The 19,406-nt window shown below is 35.5% G+C and overlaps 1 protein-coding gene across 1 annotated transcript in view; it reads right to left on the bottom strand.

Moving 5' to 3' along the window:
* Positions 1 to 16,011: 16,011 nt before the first annotated feature.
* The window catches only part of CACNA2D1 (calcium voltage-gated channel auxiliary subunit alpha2delta 1), a 543,509-nt gene continuing 540,114 nt past the window's right edge, over positions 16,012 to 19,406 (bottom strand). The window contains exon 38 of the mRNA XM_064289931.1: positions 16,012 to 19,183. Coding sequence (XP_064146001.1) covers positions 19,067 to 19,183 — 117 coding nt within the window. The 3' untranslated portion in view covers positions 16,012 to 19,066. The remainder of the gene's footprint in view (positions 19,184 to 19,406) is intronic.

Genomic DNA, 19,406 nt, shown 5'->3' on the forward strand with positions numbered 1-19,406 from the left:
TTACTTCACAAATCCTGTGGTTCTATGAATTCATGTTCTAAATCACCATCTTGAGTTCCAGTCTAATTTTTGTCCATTTTTAAATGACATTTTTCCTCCTTTACAATTTTGTTTTATTTATTTATTTGAAATGTTTTTTCTAAGTTTTCACACAATTATGTTACAGGGTAAGCCTTTAGTTTTCTTCATCAGTATTTATATATATATATATATATATTTTATATATATACTCTAAGCTATTTATGCATTTGATTTTATTAGTGCATTTGTTATAACTTTTGAGATATTTTGATTTCTTTATCAAGAATTTCTATTTTGAAAACATTTGGTTCTTTTCTCTCTGTCTTAATTTTAACCTATTTGTCCATTTACTCTTTTTTATATCAGCATGTTGGAATAATTCCTTAGGTCGGTTAATTGATTTGATTCCTGCAGTGTGTATTATTTAATACCTGGAATATAAAATTTTACTCTACTATCAACATTTTAGCTTCTTTGAAATGATTAAAAAATTTGATCAGTGAATAAGTATAGTTTTACTTCTTCCCTACCTACTTGGATACATTAATTTCTTCTAATTGCCTGATTCTACTAGCTAGAACATCCAGCACGTGAAATAAAAGTGGCAGAGAGAAGATTCTTGCCTTGTTTTAATTTGCATTTTCCTAATGACAAATAATGTTTAGCATCTTTCTTTTCAGAATTATTTTGTCTATTCCTTTGCTTTTCCATATAAAATTTGGTATCAGTTTGTAAATATGTACAAAATGTTTGATGGGATTTTAATTGTAATGGTAATTGTACTGATTCTATAGATCAAATTGGGAAGACTAGACATCTTAAAAAATTTGAGGCTTCCAATCCACGCAATCACCTATCTGTTCATGATTTCTTCAATCAATGATTTTAGTTTTTTGCATACATATACTTTTTTTTGTTTTTTTCTAAGTATTTTATTTTTATGTTGTGTTTTTGGAATTTTTTTTCTTAATTTTATATTCCATTTGTTAATTCCTGGTATATCAGAATGCAATTGTCTTTTGTAAATTAACCTTGTATCCAGTGACCTTCACTTACTAGTTCTACTAGTATATTGTTGTTTTTTCGTTTTGTTTTCACATATTTATTGGGATTTTCTACATAGAAAATGAAGTTATCTGAATAAAGACAGTTTTATTTCCAAATGTATGATTTATATATTTTTTTCTTGCCTTATTGCACTGGTTAGGACTTCCAATGTGATATTGAATAGGAATGGTGAGAGAGGACATACTTGAATTGTTCCAGGTCTTACAAGAGAAACATTAGGTCTTTCAGCATTAAGTATGTTAGCTGTAGGTTTTTCTTAAATACCCCATATTAAATTAAGGAAGTTACCTTCTCTTCCCAGTTTGCTGAGAGTTTTTATCATGAATGGGTGTTGTATTTTGTCAAATACTTTTTCTGCATCTATTGGGTGATCAAATATTTTTTATTCTTTAGTATGTCAATATGGTGAGCTTCATTTATTGATTTTCCAATGTTGAACAAGCCTTGCGTTTATTGGAAAAAATCCATTTGATAGTGTTGTATTATCCTTTTTGTTGTTTAAAAGTTTTTGGCACAGCTTTCTTGCCTCGGGTATTTTATTCCTTGGTTTATGATGTAAATATATAATATCTCCTTTAAACTTGCTGGCCCTGGTAGCACAGTGGTTAAGAGCTACAGCTGCTAACCAGCTGTTACTTGGAAGGCTTATAGGGCAGTTCTACTCTGTTGTTATGAGTTGGAATTGACTCGACAACAACAGGTTTTATTTTCTCTGTTTTTAAACTTGCTATAAAATTTCCAATTAATTTAAACATGATTCCGAAAATGATTCTGTTTGTTATGTAATGTTTATCATGCCCTGAAGTGCTTCTGGAAGCATTAAGAAATAATTACACATCCTTGCCTTAGTTTTCTAAGAGTGGTTAGCTTTAAAAAGCAGAAATTTATTGTCTCAAGTTCTGGAGGTTAAGAGTTCAAAATCAGGGCATCATCAGGGCCATGCTTTCTCTGTCCACTGTAGGGAAAGGTCCTTCCTTTTCTCTTCCAGGTTTTGGTAGTTCGAGCTTTCAGATGCATCAACACACGGCATCTATCTTCCTCATGCATGACCTCTCCTCCCTCTGTTCTCTTATAAGACACCACTCGGATGGGATCAGGACCCACCCTACTCTGGCATGGCCTCATTAACTTATCTGATAACATTTTTTGAAGGAAGCCCTTATTTTCAAGCAAGGTCACATTCACAGCTGCAGGGGTTAGAACTTGGGCATGTCTTTTCATAGGACACAACTCAATCCATAACAATTCTATTTCTAGTTTATCTTGTAACGTTTCTTTGTTCTTAATAGTATTAGAATGGGGAAATCAGCATTTTACAGGATTGTTATTACTCTTTTAACAGCTTTTTTTTTAAACAGTGGAGATCCATGTACCAACTTGTGGTCAAATTATTCTTTAAGATCTGACTACTGCATTTAATCCTATCCCCTGCATAAAGTAGATTTTGAAATACCATCAAATTATCCTAGAGTAGCACTTGGGATCAAACTGCCATTTCCCACATATTAAGGCTTTGTGTTGCATGGTAGATACTCCCGAAAGGAAAGTAAATCTCTTGGTTTTCCGGACTATTATATGTCTGAACCGAGTTGATTGATAATAGATTAATTTTCTGTTTAGTATGCTAATTTCCATTCTAATTAAGTGCAATCTTTTAATTGAGTTAGTGGGGTTTTTTTTGGAAAGGCTACAGGACGTATCAAGAATAGGTCTGTAACTCTAAGAAAATCTGGTCAAAAGAAGGGGCAAATGTTTGGTTACAACAGATAATTCAGAAATATACTTTCATCATTATAAAACTGTTAAGATTGGGGAAGAAGGTAACGTTATAAAAGATAGGAAACTAGGTGATGAACGTCAGTTTCATTCATGTATTGGTGACGATGATTTCCTCATTTAATTTTTCTCTTTTCAGGCCATTTTAATCCAGCAAATACGTCAGTTCTATTTCAGATGAAAATTCATCAAGAGGGTCACATGTATTTGTTTCAAAAACCAAAAACTGAATCCTATTTCGCTGTCCCCTTCTAGATTTATCATTCTACCCCCACTCACTGGTAAATGCATTGGCTCAACTAGCAGTACAACATGCTTTTAATGCCTCTTATCTCAATTCCTGCTTAATTCATCAAGGGTGGTTTCTGTCCTTGACACTCCATTGCATTCCCAGTCATTAAGGTCAGTGATTTGCTGTCTTATATCTACTTTGCTTAATCTCATCAACACCCTTAGCCTAATAGATTACCCTTTCATTTTCCTTCTTCTGTCCCTTGAATGAGATACCTCTCATTCCCCTTTGCGTTTCTGAAGCTGGACATAAAATAAATTTGCAGTTAAAAAATTACAATAATAATTATTCAATCGCCAGGCAAATGGTTGTTCATTGTGGTGAAAATATTCCAGAGTGTATTAAAATAAACAAACAAAAAAAGATAAAGTTTTCATATGACTTGAATGCCACTTCAATCTTTTCATGAAAAAATACGTTTGTTTTTTTTTTTCCCCCTGAAATAAGTCCTAAAATGAACTGTAGTGATAAATTAACCGTTTTGCTCAAAGGGTATAAAATGAACGACGTCATTTAAAATAAAAAAGGAATACATACAATACAGTTGCTTTGTCAGTTTAAACTTTGTAGGAGTAATTTTTCAAATTGTTTCCCTGGCCTGAAGCCAAATTCTATGCTTCAGGTGAACAAGAATCTATACTTTCTAAATCAACACTATTTAATGGCAGTTTACTGGGAGGAGAGAAATGTTTAATGTATTTTCTTTGCTATAACTATCAATAATGATATAGATAAATTAAAAAATATAACAACTTCCTTGTGAAGAATAAGCTTTGCTTCACCCCTCTGTTAAGATAAATCCAATTTGTACTCACAGAAAAACAAAAATTTAAACTAAAATGCAGTTCCTCATCAAACAGTCTCAAAAGGTTTACTTATGATTCAACCATATGGATGAACATCAGAAAAAAAAATGTCAACTAGATATATGTTTTCAGCAAAAGAAAAAAAATATGTTTTCATTTTCTGGTTTAAAATATTGCTTTTCTAAGTGTTTTTTTCCCCCAGTGTTCATGAATACACCATACATCTAAAATAATTCCAATGAATTATGACTTTGTAAACTACTCATTGAGCTCTGGTGGCACAGTGGCTAAAGTGCTCGGCTGCTAACCGAAAGGTCAGCAGTTTGAACTCACCAACTGCTCAGTGGGAGAAAGATGTGGCAGTCTATTTCCGTAAAGATTACAACCTTGGAAACCCTAGGGGCAGTTCTACTCTGTCCTATACGTTGCTAAGAGTTGAAATCGGCTTGAAGGCAGGGGGTTGTTATTTTTTAAAACTACTTAGTGTTTGAATAAATTAATAATGGATCTCAAATTATGGACTAAATCTACACAGCATGCACACACTACTAATTTTTAAAACTATGAAATGAGATTATTTTCCAAGAAAATATATTAAATCAATTATTTTATTAAGGTACAATAAATAAAAAATAATGTCTTCAAGTTTTATTGAGAATCCATATGTAAAGGTAGTTATATCTGTGCAGCAGCAAATATAAAAATGCTTAACAGTTTCAGTTGCATTGAAGTAGACCGGGGTCTAATAGCGTTTGTTTTGGAAGCTGAAGAAAGAAACGCATTCTTCGAAAGACTGATGGATGGAAGGAATGAACCAAGGTAGGGGTTGGCTTGGGACAGTGGAAGTGAGTCCTTTCAAAGACTCAAAAATGGAAAGTGTGGGCCAGATCAGATGCTTTGTAACCCATTGTCTTTGAGTTGATGTGACTTATAGTGACCGTATAGGACAGAGTAGAACGGCCCCATAGGGCATCCAAGGCAGTAATTTTTACAGCAGCAGATTGCCACATCTGGGAGGTGCTAGCATCCCAGCGCATAACTACTGTACCACTAGGGCTTCTTGGTGAGCAATATTGTTGTCATTGTTAGGTGCCCTCGAGTCAGTTCCCACTCTTTGTGACCCTATGCACAACAGAAGGAAACACTGCCCGGTCCTGCGCCATCCTTACAGCCGTTGTTATGCTTGAGCTCATTATTACAGCCACTGTGTCAATCCACCTCGTTGAGGGTCTTCCTCTTTTCCACTGACCCTGTACTCTGCCAAGCATGATGTTCTTCTCCAGGGGTCTGATCCCTCCTGACAACATGTCCAAAGTATGTAAAACGCAGTCTCGCCATCCTTGCTTCTAAGGAGCATCCTGGTTGTACTTCTTCTAAGACAGATTTGTTCGTTCTTTTGGCAGTCCGTGGTATACTCAATATTCTTCGCCAACACCACAATTCAAAGGCGTCAATTCTTCTTCGGTCTTCCTTATTCATTGTCCAGCTTTCACATGGGGATGAGCAATATAAAAGCTCTTTATTTCAAGTTAAGTTTATGAGACCAGCTTTTATATGTGGATTTCTTAAATGGAGGTGGACAAGTCAAGAGTCAAACAGCATAGCCAAGACTGTGCCTATCATTGTATCACTTCTGGTCAATATTTCAGTCAGGAAATAATTTCTACCGAGATAACAATCCCATATTTTTTCATAGTACCCCTTTTTCCTTCAGGTGTTCTCTTCTATAAAATCAAAATATTATTGCTGAAATTATTTTCACTTCCTGCCTTACGAAAAAAGCAATATTTTTACATAAAGTTTACATGTTTAGCTTAAAAAATGAATTTCTATTTTGTTTCTTTGGTGTTAATAACTTTTAAAATTAGTTTAGTGATAACTGACATCTTTATTTTAGACTTTCTAACCAAGCGCAAAGAATACCTTTCCATTTATTCATTTATTTGTGTTCCCTGGTATTTAAAATAGATCTGATTAATTTTGCACATATCTTATTAAGTTTTGTCCTAGCCATTTAATCTTTTTGTTCCTATTGCCAAATGTATTGTTTGTATATATGGAGCCTCTTAATATTGAATATTAATTTTTCACCCTCGACTTTTCTATGTGTTTATTGTTTGTAATATTCTCCAGGGTTTAGCTGGTACCGTATCTTCAATAAATAATGATAATTTTACCTCCTTCTTTCCAATTTTTGTAACTCATATCTTTTTTTTCTTTTCTTGTTGAACTAGCTATATTATATAGTGCCATTCAAAAGGCCTTTGTGGAAATTACTATGAAAGTGGTATATTTTAGAATACTTTGAAGTACTAATGAACAGAATGAATGTAGGTGTAACTCTGAAGCGTATGGCTTCTGAGAAGATTCTGAAGTGGGGCAGATGACTCGGATGTGGGGACCGAGTATTTCAAGAACTGATTTGTCAACCTTATATTACTGAAGAAGTAACCAAGGCAGAAGTAGCATTAGCCTTTCGCTTTCCCCCTTGTCTTACCTATTATGTTTTGGTATGCTGTCTTTCCCCTAATTAGTTTCTGATGTCCACTGAGGTTACATAAGCTGCTCCAGCCATCATGTTAACCTATTTACCAAGGGCTAAGTATGGTCATCTTCTCAAATGTGCTGTCAGTTAGATTTGGGATTTACTGCCCACTTGGTTCCACTAGGTATTTATATTAATTCTGGAACGATAACTCTCTCCACCCTAGGCCCCTCATTTCCGGTATCAGAGTTTGGTTCTTACAGGTCCCTTTTCCTGGGAGCAAAGTGCTGCATCTGAGCCCCAGTCCAATGTCTTGTGACCTTCCACCTCAAGGACAAAACATTCAAGTGACCACTGAAACCACTAGTTCCCAACCTTAACTACATATTATAATTATATGAAGAGCTATAACAAAACACACATACCCGGGTTTCAACCCAAGGTGTCTGATTTAATCAGTCTGGCAAAGGGCTCCACAGCTGTGTAGTCAGCATGAGAACCACTGAGCTTTCTTGACTCTAAAATATCATCTACCCCTTTTCTCTACCTTTCAAGCTGACATTCTACCACCACGTGGATACCTATGTGTGACTATGGCCCAAATTAGCCAAAAAAAGAAAAAAAAAATTAATATCCTTTGGCCGTGGTTTTCCGTATTGTCCACCTGGTAGATGCTCCATTGTTATCCAGGCCCAATTATCAGTCTATTCAAATCTGGCAAATTGGTCCTTCTCTCTTTACCTTACCTGAGTTGTAAGGAGCAAGCATAATTCATGCTTTAGTCACTTGCATGGATAGTCAGTAAAAAAGCCAGGGCCAGAAACCAGGTGTACTGATTTGTAAACATCTGTTCTTTGCATTATGCCTGAATCCCTTTAACTTAGTTCACTGTGTTCTAGATTCTTTCTTTTCCCATTTGGGCCTAGTACACTCAATAAATATAGATTGGTGATTATTTATTTTTTTACACATTTTCTCCCTTTATACACATATCTCACTTTAGACAATGCTGAAAAGATCATGATTCATTATCCCACATAGTGACTACAGCTGGACTCAATTAAAGTGAGTCTAACTCATATGCCACATGGTACAGAAGCTGGATGAAGTTTTTATTGAAGCTAGACACTGGTAATGTAATATGCAACGTATATATGCTCTTTATCACATTTCATTCCACATGTTTTCAGGCTTAGGTGCTATGAGAAGGCATGATCAGATGATGAAAAATTATGATGTCTTTATTCTCTTCAAAGATAAAACTTCTTCTTTCATCTAGGTTCCCACATTGTGATTTAAAATGAATTACAAAATACAAATTATTTTTCACATTCCAAGACTGACAAAATTTTGAAATAAAATAGCAGAAATGTGACTGCAAGCATTACTTACCTATTTTTTTAATAAGAAGTCATAGTTTTCTTTTTTTTAAATTATTTCTTTTAAACCATCAGGGAACAAGCAAGAGCCTTTTTTTTTTTAAACAAATTTTAGTAGTGGTTGATAATTCTAATTTAAGAATAATTAGTTCACTGGAAGAAAGGCTCACATACAGAAGTTAGAAATCATTTAAAATGATCATATTTTATAATCAGGCACATTTTATAGTATAATACTTTGATCACTGAAAAACTTAAAAAGGTTTCATCTATTTGACCTACAACATATATTAGCAAATGTGGTATTTAAAGCTGTATTATCGATTGTACAGTTGGGCTAAAATGAAAAAAAAAAAAATTTAATAATGTCTTATCCACAGGAAACCACACTAAAATGACATTAGATGTTGTCATGGATTGAATAATGTGCCCCCAAATATGTGCAAACTTGGCTAGGCCAGGATTCCCAGTATTATGTAGTTGTCCTCCATTTTGTGATCTGATATAATTTTCTTATGTGTTGTAAATCCTAATCTCTGCCTGTGGTTAATAAGGCTAGATTAGGTTATGTTAAAAAGGAGTAGGATAGGATGCAACACCCTTACTCAAGTCATAGCCCTAATCTGATACAAGGGGAGTTTCCTGGGGTGCGGCCTGCATAACCTTTTATCCTTACAATAGGTAAAAGAAGAAAGAAGCAAGTAGAGACATAGGGATCTCATTACCACCAAGCAAGATGAGTCAGGAGGGAGCAGAGTGCATCCTTTGGACCCAGGGTCCTGCACTTAGAAACTCCTAGGCTCAGGGGAGGATTGACGACAAACCTTCCCCCAGAGGTGACAGAGAAAGCCTTCCCCTGGAGCTGGTGCCCTAAATCCAGACTGCTAGAGCCTCCTAGACTATGAGAGAATACATTTCTCTTTGTTAAAGCCACCCACTTGTGTACTTCTGTTATAGCAACACTAGATATCTAAGACAGATGGGAATCCCAGAGCTATTCTTAGATTTTAAAACTGAAAACAGAGCCTTAAATCATATTCTCTCACATCAGGTGACCTTAAGGATTAAATTCCTATTCTCATCAATTCAGTGATTGTGACAGTTGTCTAAGTAGTGGAGAGTAAAATTTTACCCACCACATATAGCTGAGCAATGGGTAGAGAAGACTGAAAAAGTGTGAGTCTGAAATAAGTTTCTTTTCAACAAAATTACTTAAAGGATAAAAAAAAAAAACAAACCCACTGCCGTCAGTCAATTCCGACTCATAGCGACCCTATAGGACAGAGTAGGACTACCCTGTAGAGTTTCCAAGGAGCAGCTAGTGAATTCGAACTGCCGACCTTTTGGTTAGCAGCTGTAGCACTTAAACCACTACACCACTAGGGTTTCACTTAAAGGATAGATTACTCTAATTTCATTTTAGAGTTCTTTTTTGTATACATAAAAAAAAAAAACTCATTGTTTTTCTCCCATTTTCTCCAGTAACTGTGATAGAGTAATTTTTTCCATCTCAGACCAAATTAGCATATTCGCACTACACTTCCACTATTTATTTACACATCCTTTAGTATGCAGTACTGGGTTAGTATGTGTCACATATGCAAAAAAAAGCATAGTTGTAGGGGAAAGACAGATCCTTCTCTGTCACCAGCATGGAGATCAGGAAATTTCTGAGTGGGCTCCAACAGGTGGCTAAGATCATGGAACCAGCATACCTGCTGAGGCTTCACAGTGGAAAGGGGCAAAGGAACCCTGTAGCTGAGGCTGTAGGTCGACATACCAAGCTATGCTGGGGGACAATGAATTTTAGAGGATCAGATACAGGTTTCCCCCACTCTTCGAAAGCTCCCTTTACACCACTTTGCTTTTAGGAAAGAAGTACATTAGTATCTGTTTTTGCTAACAGAAAAAAAAAAAAAAAACCCAAAGAGGGTTTACACGTTTATGAAAAAAGGTGGAAAGCAAAAAGAGTGTTCAGCGGGAGAGCCACACCCGTTCGCACTCCTCCTAAGCAGGCAAGCAAGAGGCTTGGTAAAATGTCTACATCAACACTTTCGCTGCCCATTTTATATACAGGTTTGATCAGGCTCCTTTCAAATTTCTCCGCCCTTATTGAAGACCCAGCCATATCCCATCGAATGCCTAGTGACATATAAATGCAGTATGCATTGCGAGATCCCATACTTGACTTGTCCCCCATGCATTTCTCTAACTGTAGGACTCATCCCTTGGCACACACAGTTAATGTAAATCCTGCTTTTCTGTGGGATTCCAACCCAGGCCCTTCGACCCAGCCCCATGTGCCATTGCCTGCTGGGCTACCATCCTTACCACCATCACCTCTCAGCCTTCCAATGTGCTCACTGTCTTCCCGATTGTAGTAAGTGAAATTACACTCTGCGTGCATTATTTCTACTTTATAAAGGCTGTGCATTTGTCACACCATTCCTGCATTTACTACACGTTAGTGTTATTTGAGGTTTTATATGTTATTTGGTATAATTCGGTAGGTTATTTTTGGGATCTGGGAATGCTCAAAAAATTTTCCCATATAAATTAATGAAAATTGTTTCTTTGCTTTATGCCATTTTGGTTTAGGAAAAGTTTCATAGGAATGCTCTCTACTTTTGGATAGTAGGGAAAACCTGTACATGCAACAAGGACTAAAGTAGGACCCAAATTGACAGGAGGAAAATCCCTAAGCTTCACCTAAAAAAAGATACAGTGCATTTCCTATGTTGAAAATATGGATTTTGACCTGGCTCATTTTTGCTAATCCCAGATTCTGATTCCTAATTCTGATCCAATCAATCTCTTTGATTGAATCTCCTTCTATGTATTATCCAAACTACAGGGTTCCAGGTAATTAAAAAGAAAAAAAAAAAAGACAATTTAGGAGTAGATTTGAGCTATGGATGAGATAGTCTCAAACTCAAACCTATTAGGTTTCCCTGTCTGACATGGCATGTTCCTAGGTGAGATTAATGCTAGTTTATAAAGAGAAGTGGAAGAAACCCTCTGGAAGGTGTGACATCTTAACCATAAGTAGAGATGAAAATGTTAAAATGTTTACAAAATATTTGGCAGCAACTGTAGTCCCTGGGGAAACCCCAGCTGCATAGTGGTTAAGTGTTATGGCTACTAACCAAAAGGTCTGCAGTTCCAATCCACCAGGTGCTCCTTGGAAACTCTATGGGGCAGTTCTACTCTGTCCAACAGGGTTGCTATGAGTCGGAATTGGCTCTATGGCAATGGGTTTTTTTTTTTTTTTTTTTGGTAGTCCCTGGGTGGTGCAAAGGGACTGTAGTTTCCAACTCATGGCGATCCCATGTGTGTCACAGTAGAGCCATGCTCCATAGGGTTTTCAATGGCTGACTTTTCTGTAGTGGATCAGACCTTTCTTCCAGAATTCAAACGCCAGCTTTTTGGTAAGCAGCTGAAAACAAATAAAACCTTCAATAAAGGATGTCTAATGTGTAGTGAGTGTTGAAAATAATTTTCCCAGTGTATGTATACTCTTGGGCAACAAGGATCTTATCTCCTTTGTATACTCAGCAATGTACAGAGTCTCATTCACAATATTTCAAAAGGGTGCTCTCTCACTTTCTTTTTCAGAATTGCCTGTCCCACCTTACCCTCCAACAGGGCACCCTTCAGTGTTCCCTATCTTGGAGAATGGGACTATTAGCCGCAATGTTAAGCTTCAGGACCCTAAGAGTAATTGTAAATTCTTTTCTTCAATTCAACAACCAGTGATTCATGAAGTTCTTTCCTTTCTCCTTTCTAAATATTTATAAAATCAGTCCACTTCTTTCTATGTACCTTCCTTCTGCTAGTCACAAGTGTCTCATCTTGACAATAGCCTCTTTAATTGGTCTGCTTTCCTGTAGGTGTTCTTCCTCCAATAATTTACATTTCTTCCTGAAATGCAAATCTGATTATACGCTTCTGTGCCTAAAAATATTCAAACCAAAAACTCATTGGTGTCCAGTTGATTCCGGCTTATTGCAACCCAATAGGACAGAATATAACTGCCCCATAGAGTTTCCAAGGAGCAGCTGGTGGATTTGAACTGCTGACCTTTTGGTTAGCAGCTGTAGCTCTTAACCACTGTGCCACCAGGGCTCCTAAAAGTTTTCAGTTTTCTGAATGCTTAAACTCCTCATGTGATCTATAGAGTACTCCAGGCTCTGACCCATTTGGTCTCTCCAGCCTCATTTTCCATTTCCTCTCAGATCACTCAGGACACCCCTCAAGCCATACTGAACGTCCTTTTGTTGTTTGTGGTTCAAATGACATCTTTGAATTATGGTGTTGGTGAAGAACATTGACTATACCATGGACTGCCAAAAGAATGAACAAATCTTTCCTGGAAGAAGTACAGCCAGAATGTTCCTTAGAAGCAAGGATGGCAAAAGATCATCTCACTTACTTTGGGCATGTTATCAGGAGGCACCAGTCCCTGGAAAAGGATATCATGCTTGGTAAAGTAGAGGGCCCGCAAAAAGAGAGGAAGACCGTCAATGAGATGGATTGACACAGTGGCTGCAACAATGAGCTCAAGCATAGCAAACAATTGTGCAGTTAGGGCAGGACCGGGCAGTGTTTCGTTCATGGAGCCGCTATTACTTAGAATCAACTTGATGCCACCTAGATCTTTGTTGAATGCTTACTCACTCAGTGTTGAGCCCTATGCTGAGTGCTTTATATTAATTATATCAGTTAATCCTCATGGCAACCCTACAAGGTGGTTACTGTGGTTATTTTACAGACGAGGTAACTGAGGCCTGGAGACATTATATAACTTGTCCATGGTCACAAAGCTAATAAGTAGTTAAGTCAGCAGCCAGATCTAAGCACTGGGTTCCAGAGTTACCCCTGAGCTATGCTGCCTTCACAATAAGGGTGAGGGCAGCAGCTACTGGATGTAGAAATTTTACAGGTTGGTATAATTTTAAGATAAAAAGGGGGAAGGAGTGCACAGGTAATGAAAACTGACATAAGTTTGCCAATTCTTTATTTTCCTGTAATAAACATCTAAATGCTGCTAAAGAATAACATTTGCTACAGTTATCATCAATTATCCCTTAATTTCACAAAATAAAGATCATTTTTTAATAGACTAAACCATTAGAGAAGAGCAGATATCTAGAAAAGAGCAGCCTTTCCTAATACAGGAAATAGACACCTTCAACCTACGTATATTACGCATTGTCCTTTTATCAGTCTGCTCCTGCTGTGTTGGAGAGCTGGTGTCCGGAACCACTGCAGTGCAGAAATTACTGAGACAGCCCATTCAGGCTCAGAGGTCAGTTTTGACAAAAGGAGCTAGTGGCCTCGGACAAGACTTAACTTCTCTAGAATGTTTCACGTGAAACGTGAGCACTTTTAACTGCATTGGTTCTAAATCTTAGCATCTGTTCAATTTGGTTTTTATCTTGAGCACGTTTTTCATAGAAACTTCATACAGAGGTGTAAGGAGAAAGCTGTTTTAAACCATACATCTCTACCATATAAAGTTCATGATGAACTTGCTTATTTTTTAGAAGACTTTTTTTTAAAGAAACTGAAAGTGTTGAAAGTAATCCTTAAAGACATGTCGAAGTCCTGAGATACTCAAAAAGTATTATTATCATAAAACATTTTGAAAAACATATCGACACAGTTAGTTCAAACGTAAAAAAAAAATTTGTATGATGAGTGTGTATTTTGGTATACTTTAACATACTAATAATTGTAATTTATAACTTGATATTTGAGTCCAGTTTTACATTTAAAAAAATTAGTAGCAGAAAATACAAGAACTAACTATTATTACAATAAATGCATTGCAGATCTAGATTCTGGTCTAGTTGAGTATTTAGCAACAAGAAGAGACTATCAATATGTGTCTGCTGGATGCACAAATGAAAATTTTAATTCTAGGTGAAAAACTATAAGGCTTAATAGAGTTGATCAACAGCAGTGGATAACAGATTTTTCTTTTTGTTTGTTTTACATAGAGGTGTGTGTTTGTAAGCAGAGGGAAAGAAGACCGTGGAGAGGAGAGACTGAATAGTCTTGAGAAAGGAAAATTGATGAAGTGAAATCTCCAGGGAAAAGGCAGGGGATGAACAAGATGATTGATAGAGGAAATGAGGATCTCAGGAGAGTAAGAAGATTGACTGAGGGGATAAATTGGTACAGAATGAAGCCAGATGCTACAAAAACAAATGTTATCTACTTTACACTTTTAAGTAGCATTTTTCCTGTTGAAATGCCTTGATCAGAAACTAGGGGTCAGATTTTCCAGTAGTCATCCCTGGCACCTACATGCTCCATTCCACCCATGTGTAGACATTTTTGTTCTCTTATGGGATTCCCCAGAAAGAAGTAGAAAAGTAGGCTTATACTAGATTTCCCACAATGCCAGCCTCATTACTTTATTAAGTAAGCATTGGAAGGCAGGCTGTGAGGGGGTAGAAAGGTAAAAAAGAACTAATACAGCTGTTTTGAAACTTCATATACTACACCTCATTGCCACAACTGCTGCTTGCTATAAAGCTGGAGAAATATTTAAATATTAGATGTAGAAAAGATATGCACATTCAGATAGTCTAATTTCCCTCTTTCAAACCATTTTTCCAAGGTCTTAAAAGAAACATGGGAACATTATTTTTGCCTAGGGTTTTTTCTTTTACAATAAAAGTCTAATGTCTGATTCAGTAGGTTTCCCAAATGCCTTGATGGTGGATGTACACAGGAAAAGATTCAGATTTATGTAAAGGAGGTGCAAGTGTATTTATTTGTTAGCTGGGTTTGTAATTGTAAAAGCACTTTTGTAGTCTAAAGTTTTCTGTTCAGAATTCTCTCCACAGGAAGGCTTGCTTTCTTAAAATGTACTCAAGGACATAGCACTCTGTATGTTTCAACTGGGTCTTAAAGCAAATAATCCAAACCATGTAGTGACTTTAAATGATAAACTTTTATTCTGAATATACTGTTTTTGCACAAGAATTAACACAACATTTTCTGGGATTATAAATATTTTTATAACAGTATCATACAAATTTTTACAAAAATTTTTTTTTTTAACCAGGCTAGTTAATTTCCACAAAAGTGTCAAGAGAACATAATAAAGGGGAGAAAGGATCTATTGTTCACAAAAGCCACTTGGTCTTTTGCATGGATGCACACTGAGCATTTCAATAAAATATCCCCAAAAGCATGATCCAACAATCATAGGACACAACAAAAAAGACAGCTTTGTCAGGTCACATTGTAAACTCAATTGGCATCTATACAAGACGGTATCCCATTAGTCTCAGTGAAATTTCTTTAGGATAATTATTTGAAATAGAAATAAGTAGGTGAAACTATTGGTAAAAAAAAAAAAAGGGCGGTATAATTCTTTGAAATTCTGCAATTTTTTCCAATACTTGATACTTTGTTTTATTGATTTGCTCTTTACAGATATATACACTGAATATTAACAATATTAACATTCTGCTATGGGGAAACAACAAAAGTTCCAGATAATAATAAATTATTTGAATTTTTGGGCAAATGAAATAGTCATTCTACTCTACACTTTTAAAAAGTTACAACATTCCATTTTGTTTCAGTAAGTCAGACTCTATACCTCTAGAAATTTTAACGTCAACTGACATGATTGATGGAATAGTGTGAGAGTTTTGAATTAAGACATAAGATTAAGCTTTGGTGGCGACAAATATTTAAATGAGATGTAAAATACAAGAGAGCATCAAATAAGCAAGTAACACTTGGGTTGCAAAGGTCACTTAAAAGGGATACTGCCTATTTGAACCCAGTAAGGCCAGTTTTAAAGTTAATAAAAGGAATATTATAGGAAAACTTACAAATGGCAGCAACACTGTTTTGTTTTTTCCAAGTTAAGCAATAATGCTTTAAGCATTAGAAACATGAAAAAAGATCATACTAAAATCTTATAGGCCTAGGACCTAAAAATCTCTTCACCCAAACTTGCTAACTATGTCATGTTAAAAACCTGTTACAAATATGGACCACGGTTGGTGTTTGGCAGTAATGCTGGTTGTTCAAATGAAGAAAATATAAAGAAGTCATTAATGCAAAGTTCCTTCTTGTTACTCAACACCAGTGCAAGATTTATTCTGATTTTGTTTTTGTGAAAAACTACATTAAGCTTGAGTCTAGCAAAAATTAAATAAGTGAAGCCAATTTTAAAAGTTTTTTCTTGATCTCTTTTACTGTTTCATCTTTGGAAGTCAATATTAATAAAAAAATTATTATTAGTATTATTAATTAGCAAGCTATAATTAAAGTTCTTGTCAAACTCCCAAACCCTAAATTTAATAGAAGAATTTGATAAGTGTTACTGTCTTAAAAAACAGTATGCCAAAAGTGTGAAGACTGGTATCAGTAACGAGGACAATTTTAGATCAGAGAGCATATTTTTATCCAATTTATAACCAGGTATGTGGCTGTCATAATATACAACTTTATTCTACAACAGAAAATAAAGAATCATAGCAAGGCTTGTGCATGTAAATATATTTTGATGGCAACAGAAATCAAATAGGACCCTGCCAAGAGATGCCAAATTTAGCTGAGATAATACAACAATAATGTCGCTGATAAAAACATACTATATCAGTGACATTAGCCATGGAAATATATTTAATAAATTTTAAACATAATTTTATGGTAGTTTGTTGTATGCTGGAAGCAATATGATTGTTTTAATGTGTGTCATTCATATACACAAACTAAGACACTTGTGTATTTTGATATCCCCTTCATGATTTAAATCATCAACGCTTTCATGATTTAAAATATTCTAGCAAAAGTTAACAATAAGTTTTATATATTTAATTAACAAACAACATGATTTAGATATATTGGTACTAGAATGAGAAGTTCCATTTTTTTTTAAATCACTTTGGCGTTTTCTAAAATGTCAATCCCAGTTATAAATGAGACTACAGAATCACAACAATGCATTAGAAATGGTAACTGATGTCAACTCTTAGAACAATAGTTGGCAAAGTGATTCCATTTCCCTCTCCCCCTTTTTTAAATAAAAAAAATATTTTAAATAAGGAAATGTACATAAATGGCACCTAGGGTATATGGGTGATGGGTTGGAATTACAAATGTATGTAAAGCTAAAAACAAAACAAATATATCTTTTAAACTACGCTAAATAATTGGTTATATCTTTGATATGTGGATCATATTCAAGCATGCTGGATACCATTAATAAGATTTTGACTTAAAATTACATTTAAGAAAATTTCCAGCATATACACACACCAATATTTGGCATGTTCAAAAAAAGAACAAATCCATTTTACCATAAAAAATATCTGCACACTTCCAGCCTTCAGCAAAATTATTCACTATTACTAGTTAACACATTCAGTGTTTTTACTATTTCATCAAATACTGTTTACTCTGGAAAATAAATTCTAAGAGCATAAATAATATTCTGCTACCATATTAATCTATAATGAAATATCAGATTTACTACACTAACCATTTTCACCAATGAGGCTGTATAAAAAAAATTTTTATTATTCCTAATCAAGTATTCATGTGCATACGTATAGATTCAAGGTTTCCTATTTGTTCAGATTATTGTAAAACCATCATCAAACTGTACTGAAATTTTGGTCAAGTGACCAGACAATTTTAAATAGAGGGACAAAAGCAGCAGCCGCAGGGATTTGTGGATTATATGTGTTACTATTCCAAAGAACAAAAAGGAAACCTAGGATGAATCTTCATTGAGAACATATATATGTACTTTTCAAAAAATAAATGTGTCAAATCTGATTTATGTACTTAAAATATCTGTACATACGTTTTCAGGCAAAAGGATGAATCTGTATAAAATCCATTAATTTCCATTTCACCGTTTACCTCACCCAATTGTCCAGCATTCACATTGCACAGTATATTCAGAGTAGTTTAACAACATTTTTAAAGATGACTTAAGTGCATTACACTGCAAGGTTCGGATTCTTACATAACAATAATGTCACTCGGTTAACTTTTCAATGGACTACACTCTACAGTAAGAGAAAAACAAACTGAAAAGTTAAAATAGCAGCAGCATCATGCAAAATACCCTTGGTAACCAAAGTTCTTTTATCACAAGAAAAAACATTTTCCCCTCCCCCCCACAAGCTTTTCTTAGAGCATTTTGAAATATCTGGCTAGCACTACATAACTGTACTGTGAACACAGGAGACGTTACATTGAAGCATTGATTAAGGGCTTACATTTATGAAGAATGATGCTGCATATTCAAATTTCACCATCAAGCACCTTTAGTTTAATAATTTCTTAGTTAATTATTTTCAAACCATCAATTCTTTACCACACCAGAGCTTAATTGGTCATCAATAGAGTTACATTTTTTTTTTTTTTTTGGCAGAGAAGCCATTCTTCGTAAGGCATTTTTATTCATGGCAAATTTTATAGAAAATTAGCCATTTATAGTTCAACAATTTAGATCAATGTTGATTTTCTCTCTCACTCTCTCTATATTTTCCAATAATAACTAGTCAAAGCTGTAATCATTTTTGAACAGAAGAATATGTGAAGGCAAAAATAACTTTTCCACCCCTAGGGATTTTTTCTAGGGATCTTATTGGTAGTAAAAGAACAAGGACTGCAGCAAGTCAACATTCCAGGTCACAATCAAGACAGTTCTTATGATTCATAAATGATGTCACAGGAAGCCCTTTTACATGAAATCACCAACAATGCAACAACAACTTTTCAAATTTCCCAGTAGAGCACGTATCGAATTTTGCTTTGATGTTATACATAGATGATGCAGTATCCACACAAGTTTAAGGATCTGACACCCTGACATGCAGCCAGTGGGTGCCTTAGAGTTATGCCATGGAATGGGCCCAGCTATAAGGAGCCCTGGTGGTGCAGTGGTTAAGCGCTTGGCTGCTAACCGAAAGGTCGGTGGTTGGAACTCACCAGCAGCTCCACAGTAGCAAGATGTGGCAGTCTGCTCCGGTACAGATTTACAGCCTTGGAAACCCTATGGGGCACTTCTACTCTGTCCTACTGGGTTGCTATGAGTTGGAATCGACTCAGTGGCAATGGGTTTGGTTTTTTTGATAAGGCCCAGCTAATGTTCTGCTGATTTGACAGTTGACCCTATCTTAATGCAATTTGAGGGCTCATGTTTTGGCAGGGTCTGTAGTTTAATTTTGCAGATTTTGGTTTTAGAAGGTCATAACTGGCAGTGTCTGCTGCCAGATACCAGCCAAAGCAGTACACACTGTATTCCGATGATAGACCACAGGGAGGGATTTAATCCAGAAACGCCACCACAGTCAGTATAATCCTCCTGTTGGAAAGGAAATGGAGAATAAAAATCTTGAAAACTATTCAGCGAGACAACTTTCAGAGCATGCCATGTTTTGTGCACTCTGAACTCACCTTACAAAATTTCTTTAATGTGAATTCAAATAAATTACATTCTCCTAGATTTTACTGTTCAGCAGTTTTGGACAGAGCAATATTCCTAGCATTTGAATGTTTTAAAATTTAATTGTAGATTCTGACGATTA

Source organism: Loxodonta africana, chromosome 8 (genome assembly GCF_030014295.1).
Source record: "Loxodonta africana isolate mLoxAfr1 chromosome 8, mLoxAfr1.hap2, whole genome shotgun sequence".
Lineage (NCBI taxonomy): Eukaryota > Metazoa > Chordata > Mammalia > Proboscidea > Elephantidae > Loxodonta > Loxodonta africana.